Here is a 17,978-nt window from a genome sequence, read left to right as displayed (position 1 = left end):
TTCCACATTCTAAGACGTTCTATTAAGCCTGCTGTGTCTCACATCTCATATATAACTGTATCTGGGGGCTGGTTGCAGTCGGGAGGGAGGGACAATAGCTTAATCATCATATGTGTTGATTTTTAGGTGTGAGATTGTACAGAAGGCTCATGGTGTGAAGAAATATGATGAGCTAACCTATTCAATACAATAATGAGATGTACAGAAGGCTCATGGTGTGAAGAAATATGATGAGCTAACCTATTCAATACAATAATGAGATGTACAGAAGGCTCATGGTGTGAAGAAATATGATGAGCTAACCTATTCAATACAATAATGAGATGTACAGAATAGCTGACATGTACAGCGCCTCCAAACAGTATTCACACCCCTTGACTTGTTCCACATTGTTGTTGTGTTACAAGGTGGGATTTCAAATGGGCTCAATTGCGATGTTGTGTCACTGGCCTACACCCCATAATGTCAAAGTGGAATTATGTTTGTAGAAATCCTTACAAATTAATTAAAAATTAATGTCTTGAGTCAATAAGTATTCAACCCCTTTGTTATGGCAAGCTTAAATAGGTTCAAGAGTAAAAATGTGCTTACCAAGTCACATAATAAGTTGCATGGACTCGCTCTGTGTGCATTAACGGTGTTAAATATGATTTTTTTAAATGACTACCTCATCTCATCTCAGTACCCCACACAGTCGAGCAGTGAATTCCAAACACAGATTCAACAACAACAAAGACCAGGGTGGTTTTCCAATGTCTCGCAAAGAGTAAATTACACTAATAAGTAAATTACACTTTGGATGGTGTATCAATACACCCAGTCATTTCTAACTCAGTTGCCGGAGAGGAAGGAAACCGCTCACCATGAGGCCAAATGTGACTTTAAAACAGTGAGTTTTTTTTTTTTTTGAATTTTACCCCTTTTTCTCCCCAATTTCATAGTATCCAATTGTAGCTACTATCTTGTCTCATCGCTACAACTCCCGTACAGGCTCGGGAGAGACGAAGGTTGAAAGTCATGCGTCCTCCGATACACAACCAACCAAGCCGCTGCTTCTTTAACACAGCGCACATCCAACCCGGAAGCCAGCCGCACCAATGCGCCGGAGGAAACACCGTGCACCTGGCCACCTTGGCTAGCGTACACTGCGCCCAGCCCGCCACAGGAGTCGCTGGTGCGCGATGAGACAAGGACACCCCTACCGACCAAGCCCTCCCTAACCCGGCGACGCTAGGACAATTGTGCGTCGCCCCACGGACCTCCCGGTCGCGGCCGGTTACGACAGAGCCTGGGCGCGAACCCACGACTCTGATGGCACAGCTGGCGCTGCAGTACAGCGCCCTTAACCACCCCCTTCCCTCCCTCTCCCCTCTCTCTCCCCTCCCTCTCTCCCCTTCCCTCTCTCTCCCCTTCCCTCTCTCTCCCCTTCCCTCCCTCTCCCCTTCCCTCCCTCTCCCCTCTCTCTCCCCTTCCCTCTCTCTCCCCTTCCCTCTCTCTCCCTCTCCCCTCTCTCTCCCCTTCCCTCTCTCTCCCCTCTCTCTCCCCTTCCCTCTCTCTCCCCTTCCCTCTCTCTCCCCTTCCCTCTCTCTCCCCTCTCTCTCCCTTCCCTCTCTCTCCCCTTCCCTCCCTCTCCCCTCTCTCCCCTTCCCTCTCTCCCCTTCCCTCTCTCTCCCCTTCCCTCTCTCTCCCCTTCCCTCCCTCTCCCCTTCCCTCCCTCTCCCCTCTCTCTCCCCTTCCCTCTCTCTCCCCTTCCCTCTCTCTCCCTCTCCCCTCTCTCTCCCCCTCTCTCCCTCTCCCCTCTCTCTCCCCTTCCCTCTCTCTCCCCTTCCCTCTCTCTCCCCTTCCCTCTCTCTCCCCCTCTCTCTCCCCTTCCCTCTCTCTCCCCTTCCCTCCCTCTCCCCTCTCTCTCCCCTTCCCTCTCTCCCCTTCCCTCTCTCTCCCCTTCCCTCTCTCTCCCCTTCCCTCCCTCTCCCCTTCCCTCCCTCTCCCCTCTCTCTCCCCTTCCCTCTCTCTCCCCTTCCCTCTCTCTCCCTCTCCCCTCTCTCTCCCCTTCCCTCTCTCTCCCCTCTCTCTCCCCTTCCCTCTCTCTCCCCTCTCTCTCCCCTTCCCTCTCTCTCCCCTTCCCTCTCTCTCCCCTTCCCTCTCTCTCCCTCTCCCCTCTCTCTCCCCTTCCCTCCCTCTCCCCTCTCTCTCCCCCTTCCCTCTCTCTCCCCTCTCTCTCCCCTTCCCTCTCTCTCCCCTTCCCTCTCTCTCCCCTTCCCTCTCTCTCCCTCTCCCTCTCTCTCCCCTTCCCTCTCTCTCCCCTCTCTCTCACATTTGGGTAGCATTCAGGTGTAGCCCTGCAGTTCAGAATACATATCCATATATATCCCATTCCAGTGTGTAGGATTTCAGTATATATCCCATTCAGTATATATAGATAGATAGTATAGTATGTATAGATAGGTGTCTGTAGGTAGGTAGGTATAGATAGATATATATCCATCAGTAGGTATAGATAGGTATATATAGATAGATAGGTATCAGGATTTCGGTGGGTCCTAGGTAGGTAGGTATAGGATAGATAGTATCCAGTGTATAGATAGATAGGTATAGATAGTATATCCCATTAGGTATGTAGGGTAGGTAGGTATAGGATAGATAGTATCAGGTGTCTGTAGGTAGGTATGTATAGGTAGGTAGGTATAGATAGGTGTGTATAGTGAGTGTATAGATAGGTATGTATAGATAGATAGGTATAGATAGGTCGGTATACATAGTATATATAGGTAGGTAGGTATAGATCAGTATGTGTGGGTTGGGTAGGTATAGATAGATAGGTATAGATCCATGTATAGATAGATGGTGTAGGTATGTAGGTAGGTAGATATCCATGTGTGTAGGTAGGTAGGTATAGGTTTTCAGTGGGTATAGATCAGTATGTATAGGTAGGTAGGTATAGATAGGTGTGTATAGGTAGGTACATCCATCTATCCATAGGTGGGTATTTAGGTGTGTATAGATAGATAGATATCAGGTGTGTATAGATAGATAGGTATAGATAGATAGATTGTAGGTATATATCCATGGTGTGTTGGGGTTGGGTGGTTGTAGGTAGGTATATATCCATCATGCTGGATAGATAGGTATAGATAGATAGGTATAGGTAGGTATATATAGGTAGGTAGGTATGTGTGTGTATAGATAGATAGGTATCAGGGTGTATAGATAGATAGATAGATAGATAGGTATAGATAGGTATGTATACATAGATTTAGGTATAGGTAGGTACCTGTATAGGTAGGTATAGGTATAGGTATATATCCATAGATAGATATAGATATATATAGATAGATAGGTATAGATAGATAGATATATCCATATATCAGTAGGTATGTATAGGTAGGTAGGTATAGATAGATAGGTATACAGTAGGTATATATAGATAGATAGATAGTAGGTATATATCAGTAGGTATTCTGCAGGATTTCAGGTATATGTAACAGTAGGTATAGATAGATAGGTATACAGTATATATGGGTTTGATGGTATAGGTAGGTAGGTATTTAGGTGTGTATAGATAGATAGATAGATAGATAGGTATAGGAGTGTGTGTAGGAGTGGGTGTGTAGGTAGGTAGGTGTAGGTAGGTTGGTGCTAGGTAGGTATATAGATAGATAGGTATAGATAGGTAGGTATAGATAGGTAGGTATAGATAGGTATGTAGGTAGGTAGGTATAGATGAGTATATATAGGTAGGTATAGATAGGTGTGTGTAGGTAGGTAGGGACCTGCAGGTATATATAGGTAGGTAGGTATAGATAGATAGGTATACATATATATAGGTGGGTGTGTAGGTAGGTAGGTATACATCAGGTATGTATAGGTAGGTATATATAGATAGGTATATATAGGTAGGATTAGGTATAGATAGATAGTATAGATCAGTATATATAGATAGATAGTAGGTGTGTATAGATAGGTAGGTATAGATAGATAGATATAGGTGTGTATAGATAAGTATGTATAGATAGATAGGTATACATAGATAGGTATAGGTATATATCAGTAGGTAGGTAGGTAGGTAGGTATAGATAGGTATATATCCATCAGTATGTATAGATAGGTATGTATCCATAGATAGATATCCATTTGTAGGTAGGTATATCCAGTAGGTAGGTATCCAGTATATATGTAGGTTGTCTGTAGGTAGGTAGGTATAGATAGGTATATATAGGTAGGTATATATCATGGTCCTGTATAGATAGGTAGGTATAGGAGTTCAGGTATATATCCAGTAGTTAGGTATCAGGTGTCTCAGTAGGTAGGTAGGTAGGTAGGTATACATCAGTTGTCTGTAGGTAGGTAGGTATAGATAGGTACTCTATCAGGTAGGTATAATCCAGTATATATCCATAGATACAGTATACAGTATGTATAGATAGATAGGTATAGATAGATAGGTATTCAGTATCTATCCCCTTCCCTCTCTCTCCCCTTCCCTCCCTCTCCCTTCCCTCCCTCTCCCCTTCCCTCTCTCTCCCCTTCCCTCCCTCCTTCCCTCTCTCTCCCCTTCCCTCTCTCTCCCCTTCCCTCTCGCTCCCCTTCCCTCCCTCTCCCCATCCCTCCCTCCCCTCTCTCTCCCTTCCCTCCCTCTCCCCTTCCCTCCCCCCTCTCCCCTCTCTCTCCCCCTTCCCTCTCTCTCCCTTCCCTCCCTCTCCCCTTCCCTCCCTCTCCCTCTCTCTTCCCTTCCCTCTCTCTCCCCTTCCCTCCCTCTCCCTTCCCTCCCTCTCCCTTCCCTCTCTCTCTCCCCTTCCTCCCTCTCCCCTTCCCTCCCTCTCCCCTTCCCTCTCTCTCCCTTCCCTCCCTCTCCCCTTCCCTCTCTCTCCCTCCCCCTCTCCCTTCCCTCTCTCTTCCCCTTCCCTCCCTCTCCCTCTCTCTCCTCTTCCCTCCCTCTCCCCTTCCCTCCCTCTCCCCTCTCTCTCCCTTCCCTCTCTCTCCCCTTCCCTCCCTCTCCCCTTCCCTCTCTCTCCCTTCCCTCTCTCTCCCCTTCCCTCTCTCTCCCCTTCCCTCCCTCTCCCCTTCCCTCCCTCTCCCCTTCCCTCTCTCTCCCCTTCCCTCCCTCTCCCCTCTCTCTCCCTTCCCTCCCTCTCCCCTTCCCTCCCTCTCCCCTCTCTCTCCCTTCCCTCTCTCTCCCTTCCCTCCCTCTCCCCTTCCCTCCCCCTCTCCCTCTCTCCCTTCCCTCCCTCTTCCCTTCCCTCCCTCTCCCTTCCCTCTCTCTCCCCTTCCCTCTCTCTCCCCTTCCCTCCCTCTCCCCTTTCTCTCCCCTTCCCTCTCTCCCCTTCCCTCCCTCTCCCTCTCTCTCCCCCTTCCCTCTCTCTCCCCTTCCCTCCCTCTCCCCTTCCCTCCCACTCCACCATTCCCTCTCTCTCCCCTTCCACTCCACCATTCCCTCTCTCTCCCCTTCCACTCCACCATTCCCTCTCTCTCCCCTTCCACTCCACCATTCCCTCTCTCCCCTTCCCTCCCTCTCCCCTTCCCTCCCACTCCACCATTCCCTCTCTCTCCCCCTTCCACTCCACCATTTCCTCTCTCTCCCTTCCCTCCCTCTCCCTCTCTCTCCCCTTCCCTCTCTCTCCCCTTCCCTCCCTCTCCCCTTCCCTCCCACTCCACCATTCCCTTCCCCCTCTCCCCTTTCCCCTTCTCTCTCCCCTTCCCTCCCTCTCCCCTCCCTCTCTCTCCCCTTCCACTCCACCATTCCCTCTCTCTACCCTTCCCTCCCCACTCCACCATTCCCTCTCTCTCCCCTTCCACTCCACCATTCCCTCTCTCTCCCCTTCCCTCCCACTCCACCATTCCCTCTCTCTCCCCTTCCACTCCACCATTCCCTCTCTCCCCTTCCCTCCCTCTCCCCTTCCCTCTCTCTCTCTCCCTCCCTCCCACTCCACCATTCCCTCCCCTCCCTCCCACTCCACCATTCCTTCCCTCTCCTCTCCCTCCCTCCCTCCACCATTCCCTCCCTCTCCCCTTCCCTCTCTCCCCTTCCCCACTCCACCATTCCCTCCCTCTCTCTCCCCTTCCCTCCAACTCCACCATTCCCTCCCTCTCCCCTTCCCTCCCACTCCACCATTCCCTCCTACTCCACCATTCCCTCCCTCTCTCTCCCCTTCCACTCCACCATTCCCTCCCCCTCCCTCTCTCTCCACTTCCCTCCTTCTCCACCATTCCCTCCCTCTCCCCTTCCCCTTCCCCCTTCCCTCTCCCTTCCCTCCCTCTCTTGCCCAAGCCCCCATTATGGGATAAAGGTTACTAACAGTTACTGGCGTGGTGGCAGAAGCGTTTATTCCCCTAAAAAGTGTCCAACTGTCGCAGCAGAAATGAGTCACAGGTGTGTGGACATTTATCTGAAGGAAATAATGGTCCTGCACTGGGGAGAGGTCACTGAGGAAGAGGAACTCGAACCTGTTCCTATTGAAGCCCCAGACAGAATTGGCTCTCTCCACTCCCATTAATTTCAGTCTGAGAGTGTGCTTAAGCTATTAGACAGCGTCGGAGATCCTATAGCCTACAGCCCAGTAAGGGGAGAGGATAATTCCTTCTTTCTTTCTTTCTTCTTCTTCTTCTTCTTTTGAGTGATGAATTGAAACCTGCTTGGGATTGGGTGGGGGTTTCATTGGGCATTGTCACATTATAGAATGCACTCTAGAATGGCCCTCACAAAAGGACTTACTTGGCTGCTGGATATCAGGGTAGATTCTACCACCTGGTAGAACGGAACATGAATACAGGAGACTAGAAGCATTGACGTTTCACAACTGTCCTATCCACTACAGACACTTAACATTTCATCTGTCGGTTTGCATTTGCGACTTTTGAAAAATGAAATACAACATGTGCATTGTGGGAAGAGGGAAAGCATAGCACAGAGACAAAGATGGCTACATTGAAGGTTTCAAGCAGCATGAGGTAGCCACATTATCCATTAGAGTCCACCCAAAACGTTGCGTGGCATATTCTGACTGGAACAAAGATGGAGATTGCGGATGCAGAGGCCTCTTGACTGTTCAAGGACATCTGGGCCGGGCTACTAGAGCAGATTCTGTTCCCACTGTTCCTCTAATGGCATTAGGGCTGTGACGGTCATGGGATTTTGGAGGACGGTATTTGACCAGCCAAATGACCACGGCCTCCATAATAACTGTTGAATAGCAATTATTATTATTTCATTTCTTACGCACATTTTCTCCTCTCCTTGTGTGTATTGGTGCTGAGGGATGGAGGTGAAGAGACACAGAGGGATGGAGGTGAAGAGACACAGAGGGATGGAGGTGAAGAGACACAGAGGGATGGAGGTGGAGAGACACAGAGGGATGGAGGTGAAGAGACACAGAGGGATGGAGGTGAAGAGACACAGAGGGATGGAGGTGAAGAGACACAGAGGGATGGAGGTGAAGAGACACAGAGGGATGGAGGTGAAGAGACACAGAGGGATGGAGGTGAAGAGACACAGAGGGATGGAGGTGAAGAGACACAGAGGGATGGAGGTGAAGAGACACAGAGGGATGGAGGTGAAGAGACACAGAGGGATGGAGGTGAAGAGACACAGAGGGATGGAGGTGAAGAGACACAGAGGGATGGAGGTGAAGAGACACAGAGGGATGGAGGTAAAGAGACACAGAGGGATGGAGGTGAAGAGACACAGAGGGATGGAGGTGAAGAGACACAGAGGGATGGAGGTGAAGAGACACAGAGGGATGGAGGTGAAGAGACACAGAGGGATGGAGGTAAAGAGACACAGAGGGATGGAGGTGAAGAGACACAGAGGGATGGAGGTGAAGAGACACAGAGGGATGGAGGTGAAGAGACACAGAGGGATGGAGGTGAAGAGACACAGAGGGATGGAGGTAAAGAGACACAGAGGGATGGAGGTGAAGAGACACAGGGATGGAGGTGAAGAGACACAGAGGGATGGAGGTGAAGAGACACAGAGGGATGGAGGTAAAGAGACACAGAGGGATGGAGGTGAAGAGACACAGAGGGATGGAGGTGAAGAGACACAGAGGGATGGAGGTGAAGAGACACAGAGGGATGGAGGTGAAGAGACACAGAGGGATGGAGGTGAAGAGACACAGAGGGATGGAGGTAAAGAGACACAGAGGGATGGAGGTGAAGAGACACAGAGGGATGGAGGTGAAGAGACACAGAGGGATGGAGGTAAAGAGACACAGAGGGATGGAGGTGAAGAGACACAGAGGGATGGAGGTGAAGAGACACAGAGGGATGGAGGTGAAGAGACACAGAGGGATGGAGGTGAAGAGACACAGAGGGATGGAGGTGAAGAGACACAGAGGGATGGAGGTGAAGAGACACAGAGGGATGGAGGTAAAGAGACACAGAGGGATGGAGGTGAAGAGACACAGAGGGATGGAGGTGAAGAGACACAGAGGGATGGAGGTGAAGAGACACAGAGGGATGGAGGTGAAGAGACACAGAGGGATGGAGGTAAAGAGACACAGAGGGATGGAGGTGAAGAGACACAGAGGGATGGAGGTGAAGAGACACAGAGGGATGGAGGTGAAGAGACACAGAGGGATGGAGGTGAAGAGACACAGAGGGATGGAGGTAAAGAGACACAGAGGGATGGAGGTGAAGAGACACAGGGATGGAGGTGAAGAGACACAGAGGGATGGAGGTGAAGAGACACAGAGGGATGGAGGTAAAGAGACACAGAGGGATGGAGGTGAAGAGACACAGAGGGATGGAGGTGAAGAGACACAGAGGGATGGAGGTGAAGAGACACAGAGGGATGGAGGTGAAGAGACACAGAGGGATGGAGGTGAAGAGACACAGAGGGATGGAGGTAAAGAGACACAGAGGGATGGAGGTGAAGAGACACAGAGGGATGGAGGTGAAGAGACACAGGGATGGAGGTGAAGAGACACAGAGGGATGGAGGTGAAGAGACACAGAGGGATGGAGGTAAAGAGACACAGAGGGATGGAGGTGAAGAGACACAGAGGGATGGAGGTGAAGAGACACAGAGGGATGGAGGTGAGTGTGTGTGTGTGTGTGTGTGTGTGTGTATTGTAGTTTTACAAAGAGCACTAAATGGATGTCAGCCATCTACTGTCTAAAGGAGAAATAATGGCTCGTGTAGAGGCTCGGTAACACTGGGATATTTTATAGCTGACGAGTGTTTTACATTTCATGGTTAAAGTGTGTCTTTCCTTTATTAGACCATCATGAAAACACACTTATAACGTTGAACTGCTCTGGAGTAGCAGTGGGAGCTGAGAAAAGGCCATTTATGCAGACCACACACACACGGACAATGACACGAGAATGTTGTTCACCAACGTTAAACTCAGGAAGGCTGGTCTGAATGGCTCGTCACTTTTAATTCATTTTACTAAACCCACTATAACTCACATCGTTTCCTATCTTACCTCATCAGCACAGCAGGTATTTATAGGGTAGTGACATGATGTTACCTCATTAGCATAGCAGGTATTTATAGGGTAGTGACATGATGTTACCTCATTAGCATAGCAGGTATTTATAGGGTAGTCATAATGTTACCTCATCAGCATAGCAGGTATTTATGGGGGAGTGTCATGATGTTACCTCATTAGCATAGCAGGTATTTATAGGGTAGTCATTATAATGTTACCTCATTAGCATAGCAGGTATTTATAGGGTAGTGTCATGATGTTACCTCATTAGCATAGCAGGTATTTATAGGGTAGTGTCAAATCAAATCAAATCAAATTTTATTTGTCACATACACATGGTTAGCAGATGTTAATGCGAGTGTAGCGAAATGCTTGTGCTTCTAGTTCCCCACAATGCAGTAATAACAAGTAATCTAACTAACAATTCCAAAACTACTGTCTTGTACACAGTGTAAGGGGATAAAGAATATGTACATAAGGATATATGAATGAGTGATGGTACAGAGCAGCATAGGCAAGATACAGTAGATGGTATCGAGTACAGTATGTACAAATGAGATGAGTATGTAAACAAATTGGCATAGTTTAAAGTGGCTAGTGATACATGTATTACACAAGGATACAGTCGATGATATAGAGTACAGTATATACGTATGCATATGAGATGAATAATGTAGGGTAAGTAACATTATATAAGGTAGCATTGTTTAAAGTGGCTAGTGATATATTTACATCATTTCCCATCAATTCCCATTATTAAAGTGGCTGGAGTTGAGTCAGTGTCAGTGTGTTGGCAGCAGCCACTCAGTGTTAGTGGTGGCTGTTTAACAGTCTGATGGCCTTGAGATAGAAGCTGTTTTTCAGTCTCTCGGTCCCAGCTTTGATGCACCTGTACTGACCTCACCTTCTGGATGATAGCGGGGTGAACAGGCAGTGGCTCGGGTGGTTGATGTCCTTGATGATCTTTATGGCCTTCCTGTGACATCGGGTGGTGTAGGTGTCCTGGAGGGCAGGTAGTTTGCCCCCGGTGATGCGTTGTGCAGACCTCACTACCCTCTGGAGAGCCTTACGGTTGAGGGCGGTGCAGTTGCCATACCAGGCGGTGATACAGCCCGCCAGGATGCTCTCGATTGTGCATCTGTAGAAGTTTGTGAGTGCTTTTGGTGACAAGCCTAATTTCTTCAGCCTCCTGAGGTTGAAGAGGCGCTGCTGCGCCTTCTTCACGATGCTGTCTGTGTGAGTGGACCAATTCAGTTTGTCTGTGATGTGTATGCCGAGGAACTTAAAACTTGCTACCCTCTCCACTACTGTTCCATCGATGTGGATAGGGGGGTGTTCCCTCTGCTGTTTCCTGAAGTCCACAATCATCTCCTTAGTTTTGTTGACGTTGAGTGTGAGGTTATTTTCCTGACACCACACTCCGAGGGCCCTCACCTCCTCCCTGTAGGCCGTCTCGTCGTTGTTGGTAATCAAGCCTACCACTGTTGTGTCGTCCGCAAACTTGATGATTGAGTTGGAGGCGTGCGTGGCCACGCAGTCGTGGGTGAACAGGGAGTACAGGAGAGGGCTCAGAACGCACCCTTGTGGGGCCCCAGTGTTGAGGATCAGCGGGGAGGAGATGTTGTTGCCTACCCTCACCACCTGGGGGCGGCCCGTCAGGAAGTCTAGTACCCAGTTGCACAGGGCGGGGTCGAGACCCAGGGTCTCGAGCTTGATGACGAGCTTGGAGGGTACTATGGTGTTGAATGCCGAGCTGTAGTCGATGAACAGCATTCTCACATAGGTATTCCTCTTGTCCAGATGGGTTAGGGCAGTGTGCAGTGTGGTTGAGATTGCATCGTCTGTGGACCTATTTGGACGGTAAGCAAATTGGAGTGGGTCTAGGGTGTCAGGTAGGGTGGAGGTGATATGGTCCTTGACTCTCAAAGCACTTCATGATGACGGATGTGAGTGCTACGGGGCGGTAGTCGTTTAGCTCAGTTACCTTAGCTTTCTTGGGAACAGGAACAATGGTGGCCCTCTTGAAGCATGTGGGAACAGCAGACTGGTATAGGGATTGATTGAATATGTCCGTAAACACACCGGCCAGCTGGTCTGCGCATGCTCTGAGGGCGCGGCTGGGGATGCCGTCTGGGCCTGCAGCCTTGCGAGGGTTAACAGTCTGACCAGAAGACCGCCTCGTTTCCCTCTCTTTATAGACACTACCCTATAAATACCTGCTATGCTAATGAGGTAACATTAGCATAGCAGGTATTTATAGGGTAGTGTCATGATGTTACCTCATTAGCATAGCAGGTATTTATTGGGTAGTGTCATGATGTTACCTCATTAGCATAGCAGGTATTTATAGGGTAGTGTCATGATGTTACCTCATTAGCACAGCAGGTATTTATAGGGTAGTCATTATAATGTTACCTCATCAGCATAGCAGGTATTTATAGGGTTGTGACATGATGTTACCTCATCAGCATAGCAGGTATTTATAGGGTAGTGTCATGATGTTACCTCATTAGCATAGCAGGTATTTATAGGGTAGTGACATGATGTTACCTCATTAGCATAGCAGGTATTTATAGGGTAGTGTCATGATGTTACCTCATTAGCATAGCAGGTATTTATAGGGTAGTGACATGATGTTACCTCATTAGCATAGCAGGTATTTATAGGGTAGTGTCATGATGTTACCTCATCAGCATAGCAGGTATTTATAGGGGAGTGACATGATGTTACCTCATTAGCATAGCAGGTATTTATAGGGTAGTCATAATGTTACCTCATCAGCATAGCAGGTATTTATAGGGGAGTGACATGATGTTACCTCATCAGCATAGCAGGTATTTATAGGGTAGTGTCATGATGTTACCTCATCAGCACAGCAGGTATTTATAGGGTAGTGTCATGATGTTACCTCATTAGCATAGCAGGTATTTATAGGGTAGTGACATGATGTTACCTCATTAGCATAGCAGGTATTTATAGGGTAGTGTCATGATGTTACCTCATCAGCAGAGCGTCACGTCTCTCCTCCTCCTCTACCATTAGTAAACGTGAGGAATGTCATTTACCTATTAACTTCAGCCAATGAGCATGGCAATTCCACCATGCTTGCTGAGTAAGCTATGGGCTCACTTGTGCAATAAACACTTTAATTTCTTTCAAACAATGGGCATAAATCTGTGGGATTAGAACCAATCTGATGACCTTTCACCTCCCCACCACCACCACCAGAAGGACTGTCATCTAGTAACCTCGTTCTCTCAGCGGGGGAGGGGGTACGATGATTATTGTTCTTAAGCAGAATGTAATGCTCATTTTACACATATCCATGGTTGGTAAGTCACCTCTCAGGACTCAATGTCTTTATAATCTACATAGACGAGATGGGCTCGTGATCTTATGACCTACAGATACAGTCCTGCCAACATAAAGCATATGAATTCAATAAATCGCTTGAAAAATTCACAACAGCTCTGACGAAGGCCGTGAGACCGATAGGTGAAGCTTATTAAAGATCAGTGATACTGTCAAGAGCAGTGTGCGGGTTCTTGTTCAACTGTTACCATGCACCTGCAAAGAGATTGCTCAGATGTGCGAGTTCCTTGTGAATTTTTTTTTTTTTTTTTAATAAACCGCTTGTGAAATCAATGTGGTACAAACATGGCAATTCACAATACTGATCATCTATAAAGCTACAATCCTTGGGCTGAGGATGAGGACAACATTATTAAATAGCTTTAATGCTGCAATGCCTTATGAATCTATTTGATGTACAGTATATGTATTGAATCACTGCAGTGTAAGGCCTACATGATTGTACACATTAAAGCCATATGCAGATTCCTGTAACAGCACTTTAAAGGTGGCGTATTGTATAGTTTAACAGATTCCTGGGTAATGACCTCAAACCAAAGATCCCTGGGTAATGACCTCAGATCAACAACTGCTGGGTAATGACCTCAAACCAAAGATCCCTGGGTAATGACCTCAGATCAACAACTGCTGGGTAATGACCTCAAACCAAAGATCCCTGGGTAATGACCTCAAACCAAAGATCCCTTGGTAATGACCTCAAACCAAAGATCCCTGGGTAATGACCTCAGATCAACAACTGCTGGGTAATGACCTCAAACCAAAGATCCCTGGGTAATGACCTCAAACCAAACATCCTTGAGGAATGACTGCAATCAATCAAACACCAATCTTACAATACTCCCTGACTACAGGTAGAAAGAAGTTGAACTTGCGCACCCAACGAGACACACACACACACACACACACACACACACACACAGTGAAATGGCTAGCTATTTAGCGGTCGTGGTTATGCTACTTCATGAGCGTGGATGTGTTCTGAGGGTCCCTGTGTTCTGAGGGTCCCTGTGTTCTGAGGGTCCCTGTGTTCTGAGGGTCCCTGTGTTCTGAGGGTCATCCAGTAAGGGACAGTGACAGGAATAGAAGATACACTGTTACACACACACACACACACGCGCCCTATCAATGTATCCATCCACCCACCACACACACAGTCTGTCGTACCTGACGTTGGGCACATCGATGCTGGATGACACTACGTTGCGTTTCTGCTCCAGCAGGGAGACAGAGCGGGTGTGGTCCCTCTCTGGACCCTCAAGGGGGCGCCCCGTCCTCCTACCGTCTGCTCCCCGCTCCCCCTTCAACGCCTCTGGGCTCAGGGAGTTGGCCTCCCCCTTCTGGGCCTCCATGGTCTGGCTCTGCAGAGGAGCCCCGTTCCCCCGGCCGTTCCAGACGCTCTGCTGCAGAGGGATACAGGTATGACTGGGTTACTACAGAGACATGTACAGTAGGCTGACTCGTAAAGACTGGGACTCTGGGAGTAAAGATCACCCTACATTTTAACCACCCAGTCCCTGCTTTTCATTGGATAGGCATATAGTAGCCTATGTGCCATTTGGTACAGCCTTAACCACAATGCAGTGCACACACACTCATTCTAGCTAATACTCACGCTTCCAGACAGTTTGTAGTGTTGCTAGTGTTGAGCTGACAACAGGATGTACGTTAATGAGTCTTTCACTTTTAAAATGTGGGATTTATTTTTTGTGCTTCCACAGACATCACCCGCGCATCCCGTAAAGGCGGAGGTATTGCTAACAAATACGCTAGCAAATTTCAATTTATAAAAATAAAAAAATGACTACATTTTCGTCTTCTGAGCTTCTAGGCATGAAATCTATGCAGCCTACACAATCACTTTCATAGCCACTGTTTACAGGCCTCCTGGGTCGTAGACAGCGTTCCTCACTGAGTTCCCTGAATTCCTATCAGACCTTGTAGTCATGGTAGATATAAAAACAATTGTGACTTTAATATTCACATGGAAAAGTCCACAGACCCACTCCAAAAGGCTTTCGGAGCCATCATCGACTCAGTGGGTTTGTCCAACATGTCTCCAGACCTACTCACTGCCAGTCATCCTCTGGACCTAGTTTTGTCGCGTGGAATAAATATTGTGGATCTTAATGTTTTTCCTCATAATCCTGGACTATCGGACCACCATTTTATTATGTTTGCAATCGCAACAAATAATCTGTTCAGACCCCAACCAAGGATCATCAAAAGCTGTGCTATAAATTCTCAGACAACCCAAAGATTTCTAGATGCCCTTCCAGACTCCCTTCACCCCCCCCCCAAGGACATCAGAGTACAAAAATCAGTTTACCACCTAACTGAGGAACTAAATGTAACATTGCGTAATACCCTAGATGCAGTCGCACCCCTAAAAACAAAAAACATTTGTCCTAAGAACTTTGCTCCCTGGTACACAGAAAATACCTGAGCCCTGAAGCAAGCTTCCAGAAAATTGGAACGGAAATGGCGCTACACCAAACTGGAAGTCTTCCAATTAGCATGGAAAGACAGTACCGTGCAGTATCGAAGAGACCTCACTGCTGCTCGATCATCCTATTTTTCCAACTTAATTGAGGAGAATAAGAACAATCAAAAATGTATTTTAGATTCTGTCGCAAAGCTAACTAAAAAGCAGCATTCCACAAGAGAGGACGGCTTTCACTTCGGCAGTGATAAATTCATTGACATCTTGGACGAAAAGACCATGACTCCTCCATAAACCTGCGTATTTCTCCAAAGCTCATTTGTCCTGAGTCTGCACAACACTGCCAGGACCTATGATCAAAGGAGACACTCAAGTATTTTAATACGATATCTCTTGACACCTTGATGAAAATAGTATTGGCCTCTAAACCTTCCAAGCTGCATACTGGATCCTATTCCAACTAAACTACTGAAAGTAGAGGTCGGCCGATTATGATTTTTCAACGCCTATACCGATACCGATTATTGGAAGACCAAAAAAGCCGATACCGATTACTCTGACAATTTTTTATTGATTTGTAATAATGACAATTACAACAATACTGAATGAACACTTATTTTAACTTTATTTAATACATCAATAAAATCAATTTAGCCTCAAGTAAATAATGAAACATGTTCGATTTGATTTAAATAATGCAAAAACAAAGTGTTGGAGAAGAAAGTAAAAGTGCAATATGTGCCATGTAAGAAAGCTAACGTTTAAGTTCCTTGATCAGAACATGAGAACATATGAAAGCCGGTGGTTCCTTTTAACATGAGTCTTCAATATTTTAAATTTTTATTTTACCTTTATTTAACTAGGCAAGTCAGTTAAGAACAAATTCTTATTTTCAATGACGGCCTAGTAACAGTGGGTTAACTGCCTGTTCAGGGGCAGAACGACTAGTCCAACGCTCTAACCACTAGGCTACCCTGCCGCCCCCATATTCCCATATTCCCAGGTAAGAAGTTTTAGGTTGTAGTTATTATAGGAATTATAGGACTATTTCCCTCTATACCATTTGTATTTCATTAACCTTTGACTATTGGATGTTCTTATAGGCACTTTAGTATTGCCAGTGTAACAGTATAGCTTCCGTCCCTCTCCTCGCTCCTCCCTGGGCTCGAACCAGCAACACAACGACAACAGCCACCATCGAAGCAGCGTTACCCATGCAGAACAAGGGGAACAACTACTAGAAGGCTCAGACCGAGTGACGTTTGAAACGCTATTAGCGCGTGCTAACTAGCTAGCCATTTCACTTCGGTCACACCAGCCTCATCTCGGGAGTTGATAGGCTTGAAGTCATAAACAGCGCAATGCTTGATGCACAATGAAGAGCTGCTGGCAAAACGCACGAAAGTGCTGTTTGAATTAATGTTTACGTGCCTGCTTCTGCCTACCACCGCTCAGTCAGATACTAGATAATATCTAGTAATATCATCAACCATGTGTAGTTAACTAGTGATTATGATAGATTGTTTTTTATAAGTTAAGTTTAATGCTAGCTAGCAACTTACCTTGGCTTACAGCATTCGCGTAACAGGCAAACTCCCTGTGGAGTGCAACAAGAGAGAGGCAGGTCGTTATTGCGTTGGACTAGTTAACTGTAAGGTTGCAAGATTGGATCCCCCGAGCTGACAAGGTGAACTCTGTCGTTCTGCCCCTGAACGAGGCAGTTAACTCACTGTTCCTAGGCCGTCATTGAAAATAAGAAGCTGTTCTTAACTGACTTGCCTTAGTTAAATAAAGGTATATAAAAAATACAAAAATCGGCGCCCAAAAAATATTGAAAACTTGAAATCGGCCCTAATTAAATCGGCCATTCCGATTAATAGGTCGACCTCTAACTGAAAGAGCTGCTTCCTGTGCTTGGCCCTCCTTTGTTGAACATAATAAATGCCTCCCTATCCACCGGATGTGTACCAAACTCACTAAAAGTGGCAGTGGCACTCTTGAAAAAGCCAAACCATGACCCAGAAAATATAAAAAATGAATTGGCCTATCTCGAATCTCCCATTCCTCTCAAAAGTTTTTGAAAAAGCTGTTGCACAGCAACTCACTGCTTTTCTGAAGAAAAACAATGTATACGAAATGCTTCAGTCTGGTTTTAAACCCCATCATGGCACTGAGACTGCACTTGTGAAAGGTGGTAAATGACCTTTTAATGGCGTCAGACCAAGGTTCTACATCTGTCCTCGTTCTCCTAGACCTTGTGTTGCTTTTGTTACCATCAATCACCATTCTTTTGGAGAGATTGGAAACCCAAATCGGTCTACACGGACAAGTTCAGATCTTATCTGTCGGAAAGATATCAGTTTATCTCTGTGGATGTTTTGTCCTCTGACAAATCAACTGTAAGTTTCAGTGTTCCTCAATGTTCCATTTTTGGACCACTATTGTTTTCACTATATATTTTACCTCTTGGTGATGTCATTTGGAAACATAATGTTAACTTTGACTGCTTCGCGGACAATACACAGCTGTACATTTTGATGAAACACGGTGAAGCCCCAAAATTGCCCTCCCTGGAAGTCTGTGTTTCAGACATAAGGAAGTGGATGGTGGCAAATGCTTAACTTTTAAACGGACAAAAAAGAGATACTAGTTCTAGGTCCCAAAAAACAAAGAGGTCTGCTGTTGGATCTGACAATTTTGATGGTTGTACAGTTGTCTGAAAAAAAAACTGAAGGA

The 17,978-nt window shown here is 46.8% G+C and overlaps 1 protein-coding gene across 1 annotated transcript in view; it reads right to left on the bottom strand.

The window, feature by feature from the left end:
• The window catches only part of LOC110487927 (zinc finger protein 704), a 78,090-nt gene that overhangs the window by 49,164 nt on the left and 10,948 nt on the right, over positions 1–17,978 (bottom strand). The window contains exon 2 of the mRNA XM_021559844.3: positions 13,967–14,202. Within this exon, the coding sequence (XP_021415519.2) occupies positions 13,967–14,202 (236 nt within the window). The remainder of the gene's footprint in view (positions 1–13,966; positions 14,203–17,978) is intronic.

Source organism: Oncorhynchus mykiss, chromosome 30 (assembly GCF_057628025.1).
Source record: "Oncorhynchus mykiss isolate SJ-2025 chromosome 30, ASM5762802v1, whole genome shotgun sequence".
Taxonomy (NCBI): Eukaryota; Metazoa; Chordata; class Actinopteri; order Salmoniformes; family Salmonidae; genus Oncorhynchus; species Oncorhynchus mykiss.
The sequence above is the reverse complement of the archived record's forward strand: the minus strand, read 5'-3'. Positions and strand labels throughout refer to the sequence as shown.